General features: G+C 44.1%; 1 protein-coding gene across 1 annotated transcript in view; it reads right to left on the bottom strand.

Moving 5' to 3' along the window:
* LOC129701442 (insulin-like growth factor-binding protein-like 1) overlaps positions 1-16,237 on the bottom strand; it is a 42,672-nt gene that overhangs the window by 3,161 nt on the left and 23,274 nt on the right. The window contains 4 exon segments of the mRNA XM_055642624.1: positions 248-365; positions 2,696-2,794; positions 2,796-2,813; positions 5,452-5,561. Coding sequence (XP_055498599.1) covers positions 248-365; positions 2,696-2,794; positions 2,796-2,813; positions 5,452-5,561 — 345 coding nt within the window.

Here is a 16,237-nt window from a genome sequence, read left to right as displayed (position 1 = left end):
ATGATCTAGAGGCATTCATACAAACAACCATACAGTGGAATAAGTATATACAGTATTATAAATAATACAGTACATCTTTAATAATGGCACTGGTTGGTGTTAACTCCATCTCTGAATGCTTTAATTGAAATATTCTGCTTATGATTTTTTTTGTGAATCATGCCCCATTACTTTTCAGCAGATCCAATGAACATAATATCCCACAAGGCTGTTGCTCAGATATTATATTCCCAAATATTAACCACACCTTTAGTCACCATGACCTTCTCCATGATCTTGATTGTGCCTTCAATCTGTGCCTCACCAAGGATATTGCTGGCATGACATTGATAAACACCTTCATCTTCCTTTGTCAGTGGATTTATCTAAATGTTAGGGAGGAATTTGGAAATAAAAGTATTTAAGTTACAAATATAATATGTGGAATCAACAATGGATGGATATAAAACTGTAAACATGCAGGGACTTCTCAATGAGTCACAGTCAATTCATCATGAGCACTGTGTACAGTCTACACATGAATGAAACCATTGTTAGCCATGACATTTATTAGCAGAAATACTGGATATTATTTTTCATTAAAAATAATACTACTAATATTAACAAAGAAAACAAGTTTAAAGATAAACCGAAAGGCTGGATCTCAAATACACTTATTTTACCAAATAAATTATACCTTAAATGGCCTATTTTGATAAATGCATCAGATCCCTCCTTTTCTGATTAAATGTTAATGTATGGAAGATAAATTTCCCCAGTTTGAAGAGATCTAGCCAATATTGAAGCAGGACAGGAAAGCTAGGATTTGAGTATACATTTTACTTTCCCTTGGATTCCCTAATCCTTCGTTTGATAACTTTAAAATAATTCAATTTCTAAACAATCTGCATAAAGTACGAGATAAAAAGCGGGACTTTCTCTCAGAGAAAAAGATTAATGCAGTCCTCCAAGGCTGCAGGAACAGTACAACTGGTAGTGTGCTCCAGTCCATGCCTCTATTGATTTGTCTTCCCCTTGAGAATACTGTTGTATCTGGTAGCGATGTTACAATACCTACCTTCAGCGGCACTGCAGATCTGCCACAGGCCATGTGCGCGACTTTGGCGCCTTGGAGGGGGGGGGTGGGTTTGTACTGTCTGTCGGAGGCTGATTTCCTCATGCTGCTAGCTGATGAAGAAAAATCAATCGAACTTCCGTTCCCGGTATATTTTAAAAAAAATTAGCTGGATAATTTAATAATTGGATTAAAGTAAAATGTGACTTCGAACGCCCTCAACGCCTACAACGTGATGGATCACAAGAATGGGACAAAACAATGGGTAAGTCGTTTATTTTACATATAATCTTGTTTCTTGGGATGGCTTTAATCTAATTTTACGTTGCGAAAATGTTATTTGGGCCCCATACGAACCAGCAGTGTTTTTCCTGCCGATATGGAGTTCAAATTCACTGCAAATGCAACGTTCCAATTGATCGCGTTCCAGAAAAACCCACTCACAAGATGATTTAAATCCTCGTTTTTTTTGGACAATGTCATAAGCCGTCTAAATTGTCTATATTTTGTGTTATTCTCTCCATGATCATTATTTTTAAACTAAATATTCACAGTTTGAGTCACATGTATTGTGCAAAAAACAATAATTTTGATTATATTTTGAGTGGATGTTTCTGGATTAATTTATGGGAATTAAACATTAAATTCCTTCCATCTGGCATATAAATTCATGACATTGAGATTTAAAAATCATGTTATATTGTGAATTCTTGTGTGAATGGGATTAGTTTGTTATTTGGATACTTAGGCTATTTAAAAAAAAAATAATTTTCTTAAGAAATGGAATCTACAGGACATTGTTAATGGGAAAGTAGTGGGCAGAAAGGCATGTCATGCGTGGTTTGAAGAGCAAAAACCTGTAGTTTACAATGCCAAAATTGAAAAGTTGAGGAAAAACAAGGTGTACATTGGTTGCTTATTGGTTACAATCTGAGGAGTATGATGATGCTACTGATTATGATATGCCAATGCAGCAGGTAGCGACTGACCTTCTCCATAAAGTTCTATTAAAGTTCTGATCTTGAGAATATCAAATTTTTGAATTTTCCAGGCAGTCTGGGTGTTTATTACTATTTTCGTCACAATAGTCAATTTTGTAATCAGCTACAATTAGGTATGCTTTAATTTCAGATCCTCCAAGTAAGATGTTTTATATTTGTTTCAGAATGCTTCAATCTATAATAACTGAACATTTCATTCAGTTCTCTTAATTTTTAAGAAAGTTATGGGCTTTTGAATTGACTGTCCTCGATCACAGCTTTTGTGTTAAGTCAATGGAAAAGCAATAGGGAACAAGATGCTAATTTCCAAGTATGAAAATGGCCATAACGTTTTTAATACTGAAGATATGAAAGTGAATTAGGTGTCAAATTAAACTTCTTTTTATGCTTTATCTGATGGGATAAATTGCAGACTTGATGTTTAAAATCTCAAAATGTTGTAACATTGCTATATCATGTGGGGGAATTCTGCCATGCATTAGTGCCTGATGCACTTTCTCGTGTTCTACATGAACCTTTGTGGAAAAAAAAGCATTAGTTACAATTGCCTGTGTGTGTGTTTGTGTGAGTGTGTGTGAGTGTGTGTGTGTGTGCCCCACTGTGGCATCTAATCTCTACATATGTCAAACTCATGACTTACCAGAACCCATCCAGTGCTTTCGTATTTGGATGGTCCACCACGAACCTGAACTGCAACATTCACCCGATCTCCAGGCAACTCTTCCAAAAGCTTTACTCCCCTTGGGTGACTCTGTGACCTGCTCACAGCCAAGGTGTAAATATTAACTGGATGAACATTAACTGAATTGGTAAGAAGCAATAAACAATATAATAAATACTAATATTATACAGACCAATATAATGGTGAAGTACAGTAATAACCCAACAGAAGGCTGTACACCAGTCTATACAGTATATACAGTATGGCACCAGTTCACACTAGGCAATGCATCTCAGATTAAAATAAGAATTAAATTATAATTTACAACTAACAACAGGCATTTATTTTGGATCTGGTTACAGGATAGGCATTGTCACTGCCAACAATTATCTTCTTGCCTATACTTTGAGTTTGACTATCATGATGCAATAACTAATGATAATAACAATCTATTAGAGAATCAAGGACTATTCCTTCTCTTTGATTCTCCGAAGACTTTAGTCGTTGATTCCCCAATATACTGGGAACTATTCCCTGATATGACTGTTTCCTGCCTGTGGAAAAGGCTGCATGGCCTATTCTCTTTGCTCCCCCTTGTTAATTCCCTGTATTCATTGTTATAATCTATCATTATCGTATATTGTTTACTCTATGAACTTCATGTGAGCGTGGAATCTCATTGCACCTTGGTGTATATGAAATAAATATTCTGAATCTGCATCTTATGAACTTTTGACATACAATGTACTGTAGATAGTGTACACTTTTATTATACCCATGTTCATAAGTTATAGGAGCAGAAGTAGGTAATTTGGCCCATCAAGTCTACTCTGCCATTCAATCATGGCTGATCTATCTTTCCTCTCAAGGCCTTCTCCCCATACTCCCGGATACCCTTGAGGATTAAGACTAAAGGACTAAAGAATCTACTTGAGGATAAAGATAAATTGTGGGGTGGTTTGTGTTTTATAAATACCATGTTTGGCATACAATATGCATCCGCACATGTGCAGAATGAGTCATGCCAGGTCCCATTTCAGAAGAGTTTGATAGGATCAGTGCTATCAAATTGGAGTTCAGCAATGCAGCTACTGGCATGCGTATGACATTAAAACAGATGAAGCATCCTGCTTCAGGGAAGAAACCCTTTCCTCCTCACCACTATCTGTGCTCTTTAAAGAGATCATCATTACTTACTATTTAGTTGCTGAATGTTTAGTTTAGTTTAGAGAGAAAGTGTGGAAACTGAGTCTCACTGAGACCACACCAACCCTTGATATCCCATTAACATGAATTCACTATGATCTTACTTTCTCTTTCATCTCCTACCTACTAGGGGGCATTTTACAGAGGCCAATTAACTTACAAACCCGCTTGTCTTTGGGATGTGGGAAGAAACTGGAGCATGTGGAAGAAACCCACTTGGTCATATCCGGTGGGCGGCGCGACTCTGGTCAGCAGCGGCCTCTGCAGTCTGTCCGCGTTTTATTATTTTCTGTCTGTGTTTTTATGTAGTTTTTGTTATTTTTTGTTGGGGTGTGTGTGCACGGGAGACCCGACCTTTTCTCGTCGGGTTTCCGTTGTCGTTGGGGCCGCAACGAGGAGCGGCCTCCAACAGGAAGAGACCGGGGACTCTGGTGCTACGACTCACCATCACCGTCACGGGGCTGGCCGAGTCCGGAGCGGGTGGAGCGGTGGAGGAGCGCTGCTGCTGCTGCTGCTGCTGCTGCGGCCCGACCGGAGAGTCGGAGGCTCCAACGGCAGGTCTGTGGACGGCGGCACCGGGAGCCCGCGGGTCCCTGGAGGGAGACCGCTTTTCAGGGCTCTCGCAACGGCGACTTCCCCCGCCCGAGTTGCGGGGTTGAAGAGCTCCTGGAGCGGGGCCTACATCACTGCCCCGCGCGGCTTGGAATGGCCGCGGGACTCTGCGAGCGCACGCCGGGGGCTCTAACACCAAGACCCGGTGTGTGACCTTGCATCACCCGGCGTGGCTTTAATGGCCGCGGGACAATCGCCATCGCCAGCCGGGGGCTTTGACTTTGACTCTGACATGGGGGGGGGGGGAGAGTGCAGTGGAGAGATAAGTTTATTTGACCTTCCATCACAGCGATGTGATGGATGTTTATGTAAATTATGTTGTGCCTTGGGTCTATATGTTTGTAATGTATGGCTGCAGAACGGCATTTCGTTTGGACCTCAAGGGGTCCAAATGACAATTAAATGTATCTTGTATCTTGTATCTTGAGAATGTGCAAATTCCACACACAGACAGCACTTGAGGTCAGGATTGAACCCGGGTCTCCAGCACCATGAAGCAGCAGCTCCACCAGCTGCTCTGTTGTATTGCCCTGTTGTCTACTGTTGTCAACTGAATGTTTCTCTGTGACTTCTAGTGTGAATTGATTGCTTCTGGATCTCATAGACTTGCCATTATACAGAACGGGGTGCTCATGGAGTGTGCTTTGACATCAAAATGCTCCTATCTATGTCAGTGCTCTTTAATCAGAAGGTAAGTAGAATACAGATTTTGCTGTCATGTTGATAATTTAGGTTTTATAAAATAGAAAATAGAGAACAGTTTATATGGGTCTAAAAAGTTCTATGGAAATGTTTTAGCTGCGTAACAATTCTGAAAATTGTTCACTTTGTGAACTATCATTATTGTTTGCTTTCTTCAAATGACCAAACTTCCCTAAGAAACTGAGCAGTCACCGTGCAGTTGGCTAGAGTCCTACCTTCCTCCAGGTGACAATGGGAGTTGGAACAGCTTTCACTTCGCAGACCAAGTACACTTGGGCACCAGTCACGTTCAGGACTGGCTTCGGGGAGAGGATGATTACGGGAGCTGGGAGAGAGCAAAATAGAGACATTTATTTTTCAGAAACAAAAGCAGAATAATTGGTTTCTATGTAGAAATTTTCGGTGGCATCTACCAGATCTAATTGCCCCATGAGGAAGACGAGTATTGCGTGCAGACACTGTGATTGTAATTACCGTCCCTTCCATCTTGTATTTTCCTCGATGACTGGATTGCAATTGATAAATTGTATATGCATCAAGTAAGATCAGCTGTGAATTCCACAAAGCAGTGTGCCACACTTTAATTAACAACAAAATCATTTTGTTTAGTTTAGAGATACAGCATGGAAACAGGCCCTTTGGTCCACCAAGTCCATGCCAACCAATGATCACCTGTTCACATTAGTTTTAAATTATCCCACTTTCACATCCATTGCCTAACATTAGGTGCAATTTACAGAGGCCAATTATCAGAGGAATCAGAGCACTCGGAGGAAACCCACATGCTCACAGAGAGAACGTGCTAACTCCACACAGACAGCGCCCGAAGTCTGGATCAAACCCAGGTCACTGGTTCGTTGAGGCAGCAGCTCTAACAGCTGCACGACTGTGTGTTCCTTGATGAAATTTTTATTTTACGAAATGGCAACAGAGAAAGGTGATATATTGCAGACAGTATTTAGGAGAATACTTGTATACTCATGTTTTGACCTTTTAAAGCTGAAATCTGCAGCCAGAATTAAAGTAGCAAGCAATGGGCTTTTTCATGAGTGAGCATATGATTGCCTGACAGACTTGATGGACCTAACCCCTTGCAATGCAAGTACAGCATCTGGGCAATTGGGGAGGCCTATATTATGCTGGGAAACATGGTCACCAGGGAGGCCTTCAGATAAGACTGAAGCATCCGGGAATGCCACCTCCCCTGCCAATTTTGGTGGCAAAAACGGGAAAGCAGACTATTATCTAAATGGTGGCCGATTGGGAAAGGGGGAGATGCAGCGAGACCTGGGTGTCATGGTACACCAGTCATTGAAGGTAGGCATGCAGGTACAGCAGGCAGTAAAGAAAGCGAATGGTATGTTAGCTTTCATTGCAAAAGGATTTGAGTATAGGAGCAGGGAGGTTCTACTGCAGTTGTACAGGGTCTTGGTGAGACCACACCTGGAGTATTGCGTACAGTTTTGGTCTCCAAATCTGAGGAAGGACATTATTGCCATAGAGGGAGTGCAGAGACGGTTCACCAGACTGATTCCTGGGATGTCAGGACTGTCTTATGAAGAAAGACTGGATAGACTTGGTTTATACTCTCTAGAATTTAGGAGATTGAGAGGGGAAACTTACAAAATTCTTATAGACTTATAATAACTTATAGAAACTTACAAAATTCTTAAGGGGTTGGACAGGCTAGATGCAGGAAGATTGTTCCCGATGTTTAGGGAAGTCCAGGACAAGGGGTCACAGCTTAAGGATAAGGGGGAAATCCTTTAAAACCGAGATGAGAAGAACTTTTTTCACACAGAGAGTGGTGAATCTCTGGAACTCTCTGCCACAGAGGGTAGTTGAGGCCAGTTCATTGGCTATATTTAAGAGGGAGTTAGATGTGGCCCTTGTGGCTAAGGGGATCAGGGGGTATGGCGAGAAGGCAGGTACGGGATGCTGAGTTGGATGATCAGCCATGATCATATTGAATGGCGGTGCAGGCTCGAAGTGCCGAATGGCCTCCTCCTGCACCTAATTTCTATGTTTCTATGTTTCTATGTTACCAAGACTACTATATTGCAGTTGGCCAATGTACAGTCATTGGAGAACAAGAGTGAGACATGACGAAGTTTCACCGAGACATGGCTCACCCCCATCTCTCTGTATGTGGCATTCCAGCCCAAAGGTTTCTCCATCCACCGTATGGACTGGACGCAACATCAGGAAAAGGAAGAGATGTCAGCATCTGCTTTGAGCTACACTCGCCATGTGCCCGGACATGGTCTTGTTCCGTTCCTGCGCTCTGATCTGACAGGGGCAGCTGGGAGACCAGGTGCCAAATCTCATTGTTTAAGAGGGAACTGCAGATGCTGGAGAATCGAAGGTTACACAAAAAAGCTGGAGAAACTCAGCGGGTGCAGCAGCATCTATGGAGCGAAGGAAATAGGCAACGTTTCGGGCCGAAACCAAGGGTTTCGGCCCGAAACGTTGCCTATTTCCTTCGCTCCATAGATGCTGCTGCACCCGCTGAGTTTCTCCAGCTTTTTTGTGTAACCTGCCAAATCTCATTGGTGTGTCAGCAGCGGAGAGATTGTAGCTTTCAATACCTAGGTGTTAACATCTCAGAAGACAAGTCCTGGCTGACATCTGTCATGAAGCATTCCCACTGTCCAGTCCATACATCTTCTCACTGCTGCCATCAGCCAGGAAGTAGAGAGGCCTGAAATCTCACCCGACCAGGTTCAGCAACACCTTCTTTCCTACGATCATAAGATTTTTTGACCAACCTGCAAAAGCCTAATTCTAACTCAGTAACGGAACATTATGGATCACCTCTTGAATAACCATCAACTTGTTTCTATTTATGTTTATGAACTTCTATCGTGTTTCAGTTTTTTTTCCTTTTCATTGTCTTGTGTAATTTGTATATAATGTATGTATAACCTTCGTTTATTGTGTTGTCTGAGTGTATTTGCCTGTGATAATTTAGAAATTATCTGTACCTCACCCTATGTGTACATATGACAATAATCCAAGAAAATATGCCTCCCCCACACACACACTAACTACCCCCCTTGATATTAATATTATTAATTTGCTCCTTTTACCCCATAACCGCCCTAGCCACTGACGCATAGCCCCCAACTCGCAGACGCGTCTAGAGTGGGGGGGGGGGGGTAGAGAGTGAGGGCAGAGAGAGAAGGGGCAGAGCAGAGAGAGAGGGGCAAGAGACAGAGGGGGGTGGAGGGGAGGAGGAGAGGGAGGGTGGGTGAGGTGGCGAAGTTGGGGGAAGAGGGGAGAGAGAGTGGGGAGGATACAGAGAGAGGGGAGGAGAGAGGGGTGGAGAGAAGGGGGGAGCTGAGAGGGGGGGGGGGGAAGGGGGGGAGGAAGGGAGGGGGAGGAAGGGAGGGGGAGGAAGGGAGGGGGAGGGGTTTAGGGGAGGGAGTGGGGGGGAGGGGCTGGAGGGGGGAAAAGAAAGAAGGGGGAGAGAGAGAGAGAGAGGGGGGGGAGAGAGAGGGGGGGAGAGAGAGAGAGAGAGGGGAGAGATAGAGGGAGGGAGAGAGAGAGAGGGAGAGAGAGGGGAGAGAGGGGGAGAGGGAGAGAGAGAGAGAGAGAGAGAGAGGAGAGAGAGAGAGAGGAGAGGGTTCAGACACAAGCCGGTGACCGGCTGTGACCTGCTGTGACCTGCTGGGACCTGCTGGGACCTCCGGTGACCTCCCGATCTTCAGAATGCTTGTTCTTTCTGTGCATTTTGAAGAACGGTGGGGGGGTGGGGGAGGGGGGGGGGGGGGGGGGGCATGAGCGCGCTGGGCCACGTGCAAGGGCATTGTGAGGTCAGCAGCTGGGCAACCGTTATATATTTTTTAAATGTTAGTTTGGTGATAGAGTTTAGTAAATATTCCGGAAATAATTGACCAAATTGATAGAGGATTGGATTTTTGAAATCATAAGGAAAATTTCTACCAGAAGATGTAAAAATGTCACTGTTATTTTAACGTCAGCAGCTGGGCAGCGGTCAGATTTAAAAAAAAGGTCAGATTTGTCAACAATTTTAATTAAAAAGTCGGGAAAATAATGTACAGAGGAGTGGATTTCTAAAATCACAAGGAAAAATCTTTACTGAAATATGTAAAAATATCTTTGTTTTGGCGTCTGGTTTTCGAGGAGATATGGTTCAAAAGGCAAAAATGATACCCATACACCCCCCCCCCCCCCCACACACACACACACACACACACACACACGCACACACACACACACACACACACACACACACACACACACACACACACACACACACACACACACACACACACACACACACACACACGCACGCACACACACACGCACACACACACAGAGTTCCAAAAGTATACTAGACCAAGTGCAGATTGTGGGGAGGGGGGGAAGCATGTGGCGTCACACACGCTAACTACCCCCTTGATATTATATCAATATTATTAATTTGCTCCTTTTTCCCCATAACGGCCTTATCTACTGACGCATAGCCCCCAACTCGCAGGCACCTCTAGAGGGAGGGGGGGTAGAGTGTGAGGGCAGAAAGAGAAGGGGCAGAGACAGCGAGAGGGGCAGAGACAGAGAGAGGGGCAGAGACAGAGAGAGGGGCAAGAGACAGAGGGAGAGGGGGGTGGAGGGGAGGAGTGGAAAGGTGGGAAGGGAGGGGGAGAGGTGGGGAGAGAGGCGGGGGGAAGGAAGGGTGAGAGGTGGGGGGGGGGGGTGAGAGGGGGAGGGGGGAGGAGAGGAGGAGAGGGGGAGGGGGGTGAGAGTGGGGTATGGATGGGAGGAGCAAAGGGGTGAGGGGGGAGAGGGGTTGGGAGAAGGGGGGGAAAGGGTGGGGAGAAGTGGGTGGGGGAAAGAGGGGGGGGATAGAGGGAGAGGGGGGGGGGAGGAGAGGGGGGAATTGTTACTGAACTGAACTCACTGTGGAATGAATCCATTAACGGAGCCACTCTGCTCCTGGATTGTAAGTTGTCCCTAACTTCCCTCTAGAAGCCTCCTCGTCCCCATCAGATGCCGAGTTCCCAGAACGCGGGCTAAACGCTGGGGCCGCTCACGGTTAAGTCTGTGAAAGCGGCCCCACCGGAGACTGTGAGCATCAGCAGGGTGAACTATAGGAAGGACCATTGCGTCTTTACGAAGTACTGAGGTTTGCAGCTACAGACTGTTCTGTCTGGTTCACCGTCATTTTCACCTTTGATTGCTTTGTCACCATTTGTTGCCAGAAGCTGAAAACTAAATATTGCACCGGAAAAACTGCGGCTGCGGTTCTGGCAACAGCTGGCATTCTGCGCTGTCTGGGGGTTAGTAGAGAGCGAGTGGGGGTGAAGGGGGGGAGGATGGGGGAGAAAGGTGGAGTGGGGAGGGGGGGGGAGTTTGGAGTGAGCGGGCAGGTGGGCGCGTGTCGGAGTCCAGCAGCGGGAGGCGTGGCACCAACGTACTTGGAGGCATACTAGAGGCAGGTGGGCCTGGATTGGTCGGCATGTGGGCATTGTGATGTCGGCAGCTGGTAAGAGACGTTCAGATTTAAAAAAATTGAGTTTTGTTTGAGTTTTGTGATCAATTTTACTCAAAGTCTGGGGAAATAATTGACCAAGGAGTGGATGTGCGAATGGAAAAGTAAAATCGCTAGCAAAATGGTAAAAATGGCGGTGTTTTTGCGTCTGGTTTTCGCGGAGTAACGAATCAAAGGCAAAATGCCATACACCCACACACACACAGAGTTTTAAAAGTATATAGATAGATGGTAGCCAGTGCTACCACTATGTAGAGGTTGACAACCCTTTTTTGTTGAGTGGGGTGGGTTAAAGTCAACTTTGCACTGCTAAGGGAAAGTCGAAGGATCAGAACAAACTTAGGAATGCATGTTTCATCAGGGTAACTAAACAATTCTGTAATAAGAGATGAGATTGTCAAATAACAGGTACGGTAACTTCATGGTTAAATAAATGGTCTGGTAACCAGAGTTCTCGGCTCCAATCCCTTCACTGCTGCTGGGAAGTTTAAATTCAAGTATTTGTTTTAAACTGTCCCAGTGGAGTAGTCATGACACTATTACAATGTTGTTTAAACTGTTTCATTCATTGATGAAAATATGTCATTTCTACCCATATGTAACTACAGAATCACCAATATTATAGACTTTAGAGATCCTCCCTTCAGTGCAGTTAAGGATGGACAGCAAATGTTGATACTGCCAGTGAATGAATAAAAATAGGTGGTGTGTCTAAAGATCACCAACAAAACATCCATGTAGTCACAACAAGCCAATACTGTGAACAGACCTCCTACATAATGTAGCGTTGTCTCTTAGGATAAGACTGTTTCGATCACAAACAATGCACAGTGTTGGAAATGGGACAACCTTTGCTTGCAGCTGTTTCCACAAATACAGTTTTAGCATTTGGGAGGAGTGCAGCGGAAACAGGCTTGTGCTGTGTGTTAAAACAGATGAGAGCTGCAGGGAAGATCGCTCTCCAGGGCTTCAGAGTCAATGGGCAGAGGGCCAAGAGCAGGGCTCCCTCTGCTGGGAATTCTCTGCCTTTGATCTGTCCAAGACCCAGCTTAAGATCCTGCCTTCAAATTCACGTGTGCTAACCCTGACACCTCTCTCCCCTTTATTGATCTCTCTGTATTCATCGCAAGAGACAGACTATCGACTGACGTCGACTACAAGCCTACCAGCTCTGACAGCTACTTTGACCACACTTCCTCCCACCCTGTTTCTTGCAAGGATGCCATCACTTGTTCTCAATATCTCTGTCTCTATTGCATCTGCTCCCAAAATGCTTTATGTTCAGGTACATCCAAGATGTTATTTTTCTTCAGAAAAGTGTCACTCCCCCACCACCCCTGCTGATGTGGCCCTAGCCTTCACCAGTGCTTCCTCTGTGGCCTGTAGTTCTGCATGTGCTCCCACCAAATTTGCTTTTGACACCAAAGGGATAAACCTTAGACTAGGTGACCATTTTGCTGTCAAGGCCTGCTGGTACTCCAGGTTGCACCCTCTCCCATTCCCATACCATCCTTTTTGTCCTTAGCCTCCTCCATTGTGAGAGTGAGACCACATTCAAACTGGAAGAACAACACCTCATATTCCACTTTGTAGCATACACTTACAGTTTGAACATTGAATTCTCTAATTTCAAGTTACACTCCTCCCTTTCCTCTGCCTCATCCCAACTCGTCCAGTGCGCACACATTTCACCCATCATCCTAGTAACTGTGTTTCTTTCTCCTGCTCTGTGCACTCGTCTCCCATCCCTGAGTCCAAACTCGCGGGACCTGGAGTCAGCACTCATCTCTGCAACTGGATCATTGACTTCCTGTTCAGCAGGCCACCAATCGGTGAGGATAGGGGACAAATCATCCTCTACGATAACCCTCAACACTGGTCGTCCGCAAGGATGTGTTCTCAGCCCCCTTCTTTACTCCTTGTACACCCACGACTGTGCAGCCATGTATAAATCTAATTCAATTTACAAATTCGCAGACGACACCGCCATTGTGGGCCGGAAATCAAATAATGATGAGACGGAGTGCAGGAAGGAGATTCAGAACCTCGTGTCCTGATGTCGAGACAACAACCTTTCTCTCAATGCCAGCAAGACAAAGGAGATGGTGATCTACTTCAGGAAGACAAGCGGTACTGTACACATACCCCAGTTTGCATTTACGGCGCCAAAGTAGAGATGGTTGAAAGCCTCAAATTCCTAGGAGTAAATTCTGCTGTGGGGGGACGTTTCATGTTGATTTCTATAGTGTACTGTTTTGTGTCTTTTTTCTTTTTTCTCTTTTTTGTTTTGTATGGATATATTGACATTTGATCTGTTCAATTAATTTAATCAATCTCTGTAAAGCACTTTGGTTCAAATACTGGTTTTGGTGAAAAGTGCTATATAAATAAACATTATTATTATTATTATTATTATTATTAAATATCACCAGCAATTTCTCCTGGCAAACCCATATTGAAGCAACGCCCAAGAAAGCACACCAACGCCTCTACTTCCTGAGAAGGTTTAGGAAGTTCAGCATGTCCCCAAATACTCTCATTAACTTTTGCAGATGCACCGTGGAAAACATTTTATCTGGATGCATCACAGTTTGGTTTGGGAACAGCTCCATCCAAGACTGCAGGAAATTGCAGAGAATTGTGGACGCAGCCCAGACCATCACACAAACCAACCTCCCTTCCATTGACTCCATTTGTATCTCACGCTGCCTGAACAAGGCCAGCAGCGTAGTCAAGGACGAGTCACACCCTGGCCACTCCATCTTCTCCCCTCTCCCATTGGCAAAAGGTATAAAAGTGTGAAAACCCACACCTCCCACCTCTGGCTCTTAATTTCTCTTCTCCCTATCCTGCAATAATCTGTTTCCTTTTCACCTCTAGTCTTTATCACTTACTCCACCCATCTGTCCATCCTTCCGCCTCTCCTGTATCCACCTATTACTTACCAGGCTTTGCTCCATCCGCATCGCTCTTTTCTAGCTTTCTCCCCTCTGCTCTGTCAGTCTGAAGAAGAGTCTCGACCCCAATCATCATCTGTCTATTCCCACCACAGATGCTGCTTCACTCACTGAGTTCCTTTTGTTTTCTTCATAATGATTCCAGCATCTGCAGTGTCTTGTGTGTCCAGCTCACTTTATTGTGCTGGTTCCACAGCGGTCTATGTATTTGCCACGCTCTGCAATGTTGATGGTTGTGTGGCACGGTGGCACATGGGTAGAATTGCTGCTTTACGGCGACATAGATCTGGGTTCGATCCTGACTAAGGGTGCAGCCTGTACAAAGTTTGGAAGTTCTCCCTGTGACTGAGTGGGTGTTTTGGCCGGGTGCTCCAATTTTCTCCCACACTCCAACGACATACAGGTTTGTAGGTTAATTGGCTTCGGGTAAAAATTGTAAATTTTCCTTAGTGTGTCGAATAATGCTGGTGTTTGGGGATCGCTGGCCGGCGCGGACTATATTTGCCGAAGGGCCAGTTTTCACGCTGTATCTCTAAACTAAACTAAACTAAACTAAACTTAACTAGACCAATACAATCTAGGGGTGAACTGGAACAGAAGCTAAATAATTCCACTTCCATCAGCAAACAAAAAAACCCTAAGCTCCGGAAACAGCACCATTGCACAGTCAAGCAAATGCAGCTATTCACTGTGGAAAGCTGGAAGTTAGGACCAAGTTAAAAAGGCTTTTGATTCAAAATCCCCTAAATTTCTTCTTGCTCAGCATGGACCTGGGTAGAGATGTAGGTGGTAGAATTTACAATCTCATAAAGCAATGGCTAACGAGATCTTTATAAAAACTGTCGATTGAATGCCTCTGCAGGAGCCTCTATTACAGTCAATCATTCTTCTTATTAACGGAGTACAGTCAATCATTCTTCTTATTAACGGAGTGACAGAGCCATTGGGAAGGAAGCCCCTGAACTTTTGCCAAATATCCTCTCATTATGAGAGAATTGGAGATGTCTGCAGGGAATCTGGATTCCCGTGGATCGCTGAGAGATTTGATTATGACAGCTGTTACATTTCACATTGATCCACGCATCCCCATCTGCTAAGAATGTTCCGTCGCTAAATTTATGAAGAGGGTAACATCCAAAGCAATGTTCTTGTCGGATGTGTAGAAGGGCTGAAACAACTTTTACATCCAAACTATTTCCTGAAACAATCGCCAAATAAGTGCAGCAACACAGATGCATAACTAGCTAGAATGTGGAAACAAGTATGTACAGAGTCTAAGAAAGGTCCCGACCCAGACTCGGTGGCCAAAGTACCTGTTTCTGCACTGTATCTCTAAACTAAACTAAACTAAACTAAAGTAAACTAAACTAAACTAAACTAAACTAAACTAAACTAAACTAAACCTAAACCTAAACTAAACTAAACTAAACTAAACTGATGAATGGTCATCCACTTGAACCATTAACTCTGTTTCTCACTCCATTGATGCTGCTGGACCCATGGTGTATTTCTATTCAGCGTATTTGAAATTTCTAGCAACTACAGCAGTTTATGTTATTTTTCTGTTTGGCATGCAGTTGAGCTCATCCAAAAAACCCTCCTGACCTTATATAGAAACAAGGAACTGCAGATGCTGATTTACAAAGTAGACACAAAGTGCTAGAATAATTCAGCGGGTCCAGCAGCATCTGTGGAGAACATGGATAGGTGAGATTTCGGATCGGGACCAATCTTCAGACGGGTTTCAGGTCGGGATCCTTCTCCACACAGAACGGTCCCGACCCAAAATGTCACCTAACCATGTTCTCCAGATATGCTGCCTGACCCGCTGAATTACACCAGCATTTGTTTATACTCCTGATCGTATCTTATTCCACCTCTGTCATTCCACCCATTACTCCGATTTGCTGATTCAAATTATCATTGCATAAATTAATTCCTGGGAATGTGAAGATCGCAACACCAGTGGTATAATAAATATCCACAATAGTCAGCAAACTTTGAGATTCATTAATAAAACAAATTAGGCTTCTCTTTGATATGCCTAATTCTTAAATTAGGCAAAGAATAGTGAAAAGCTTGGATAGAGTGGATGTGGAGAGGATATTTCAATTAGTGGGAGAGTCTAGAACTACAGGCCATAGCCTCAGAATTAAAAAAACGTTCTTTTAGTAAGGAGATGAGGAGAAATATCTTTAGTCAGTTTAGAGGGTGGTGAATCTGTGGAATTCTTTGCCACAGAAGGCTGTAGAGGCCAAGTCAGTGGATATGTTAAAGGCAGAGAGATAGATTCTTGATTAGTATAGGTATTAGAGGTTATGGGGAGAAGGCAGGAGAATAGGGTTGGGAGGGAGAGATAGATTAGCCATGATGGAATGGGGGAGTAGACTTGATGGGCCAAATAGTCTAATTCTACTCCTATTCCTTATGACCTTCTAATTTTTGGCCCCAATCCAAAGTCCATCTGCTTTTTTTGCACTAACGCTCCCCCTATTTCTAATGTTGCGCATTGAGAAGAATAATCCACCG

This window comes from Leucoraja erinacea, chromosome 1, assembly GCF_028641065.1.
Source record: "Leucoraja erinacea ecotype New England chromosome 1, Leri_hhj_1, whole genome shotgun sequence".
NCBI lineage: Eukaryota > Metazoa > Chordata > Chondrichthyes > Rajiformes > Rajidae > Leucoraja > Leucoraja erinaceus.
Note: the sequence above shows the minus strand (reverse complement) of the source record. Positions and strands in the feature narration are given on the sequence as shown.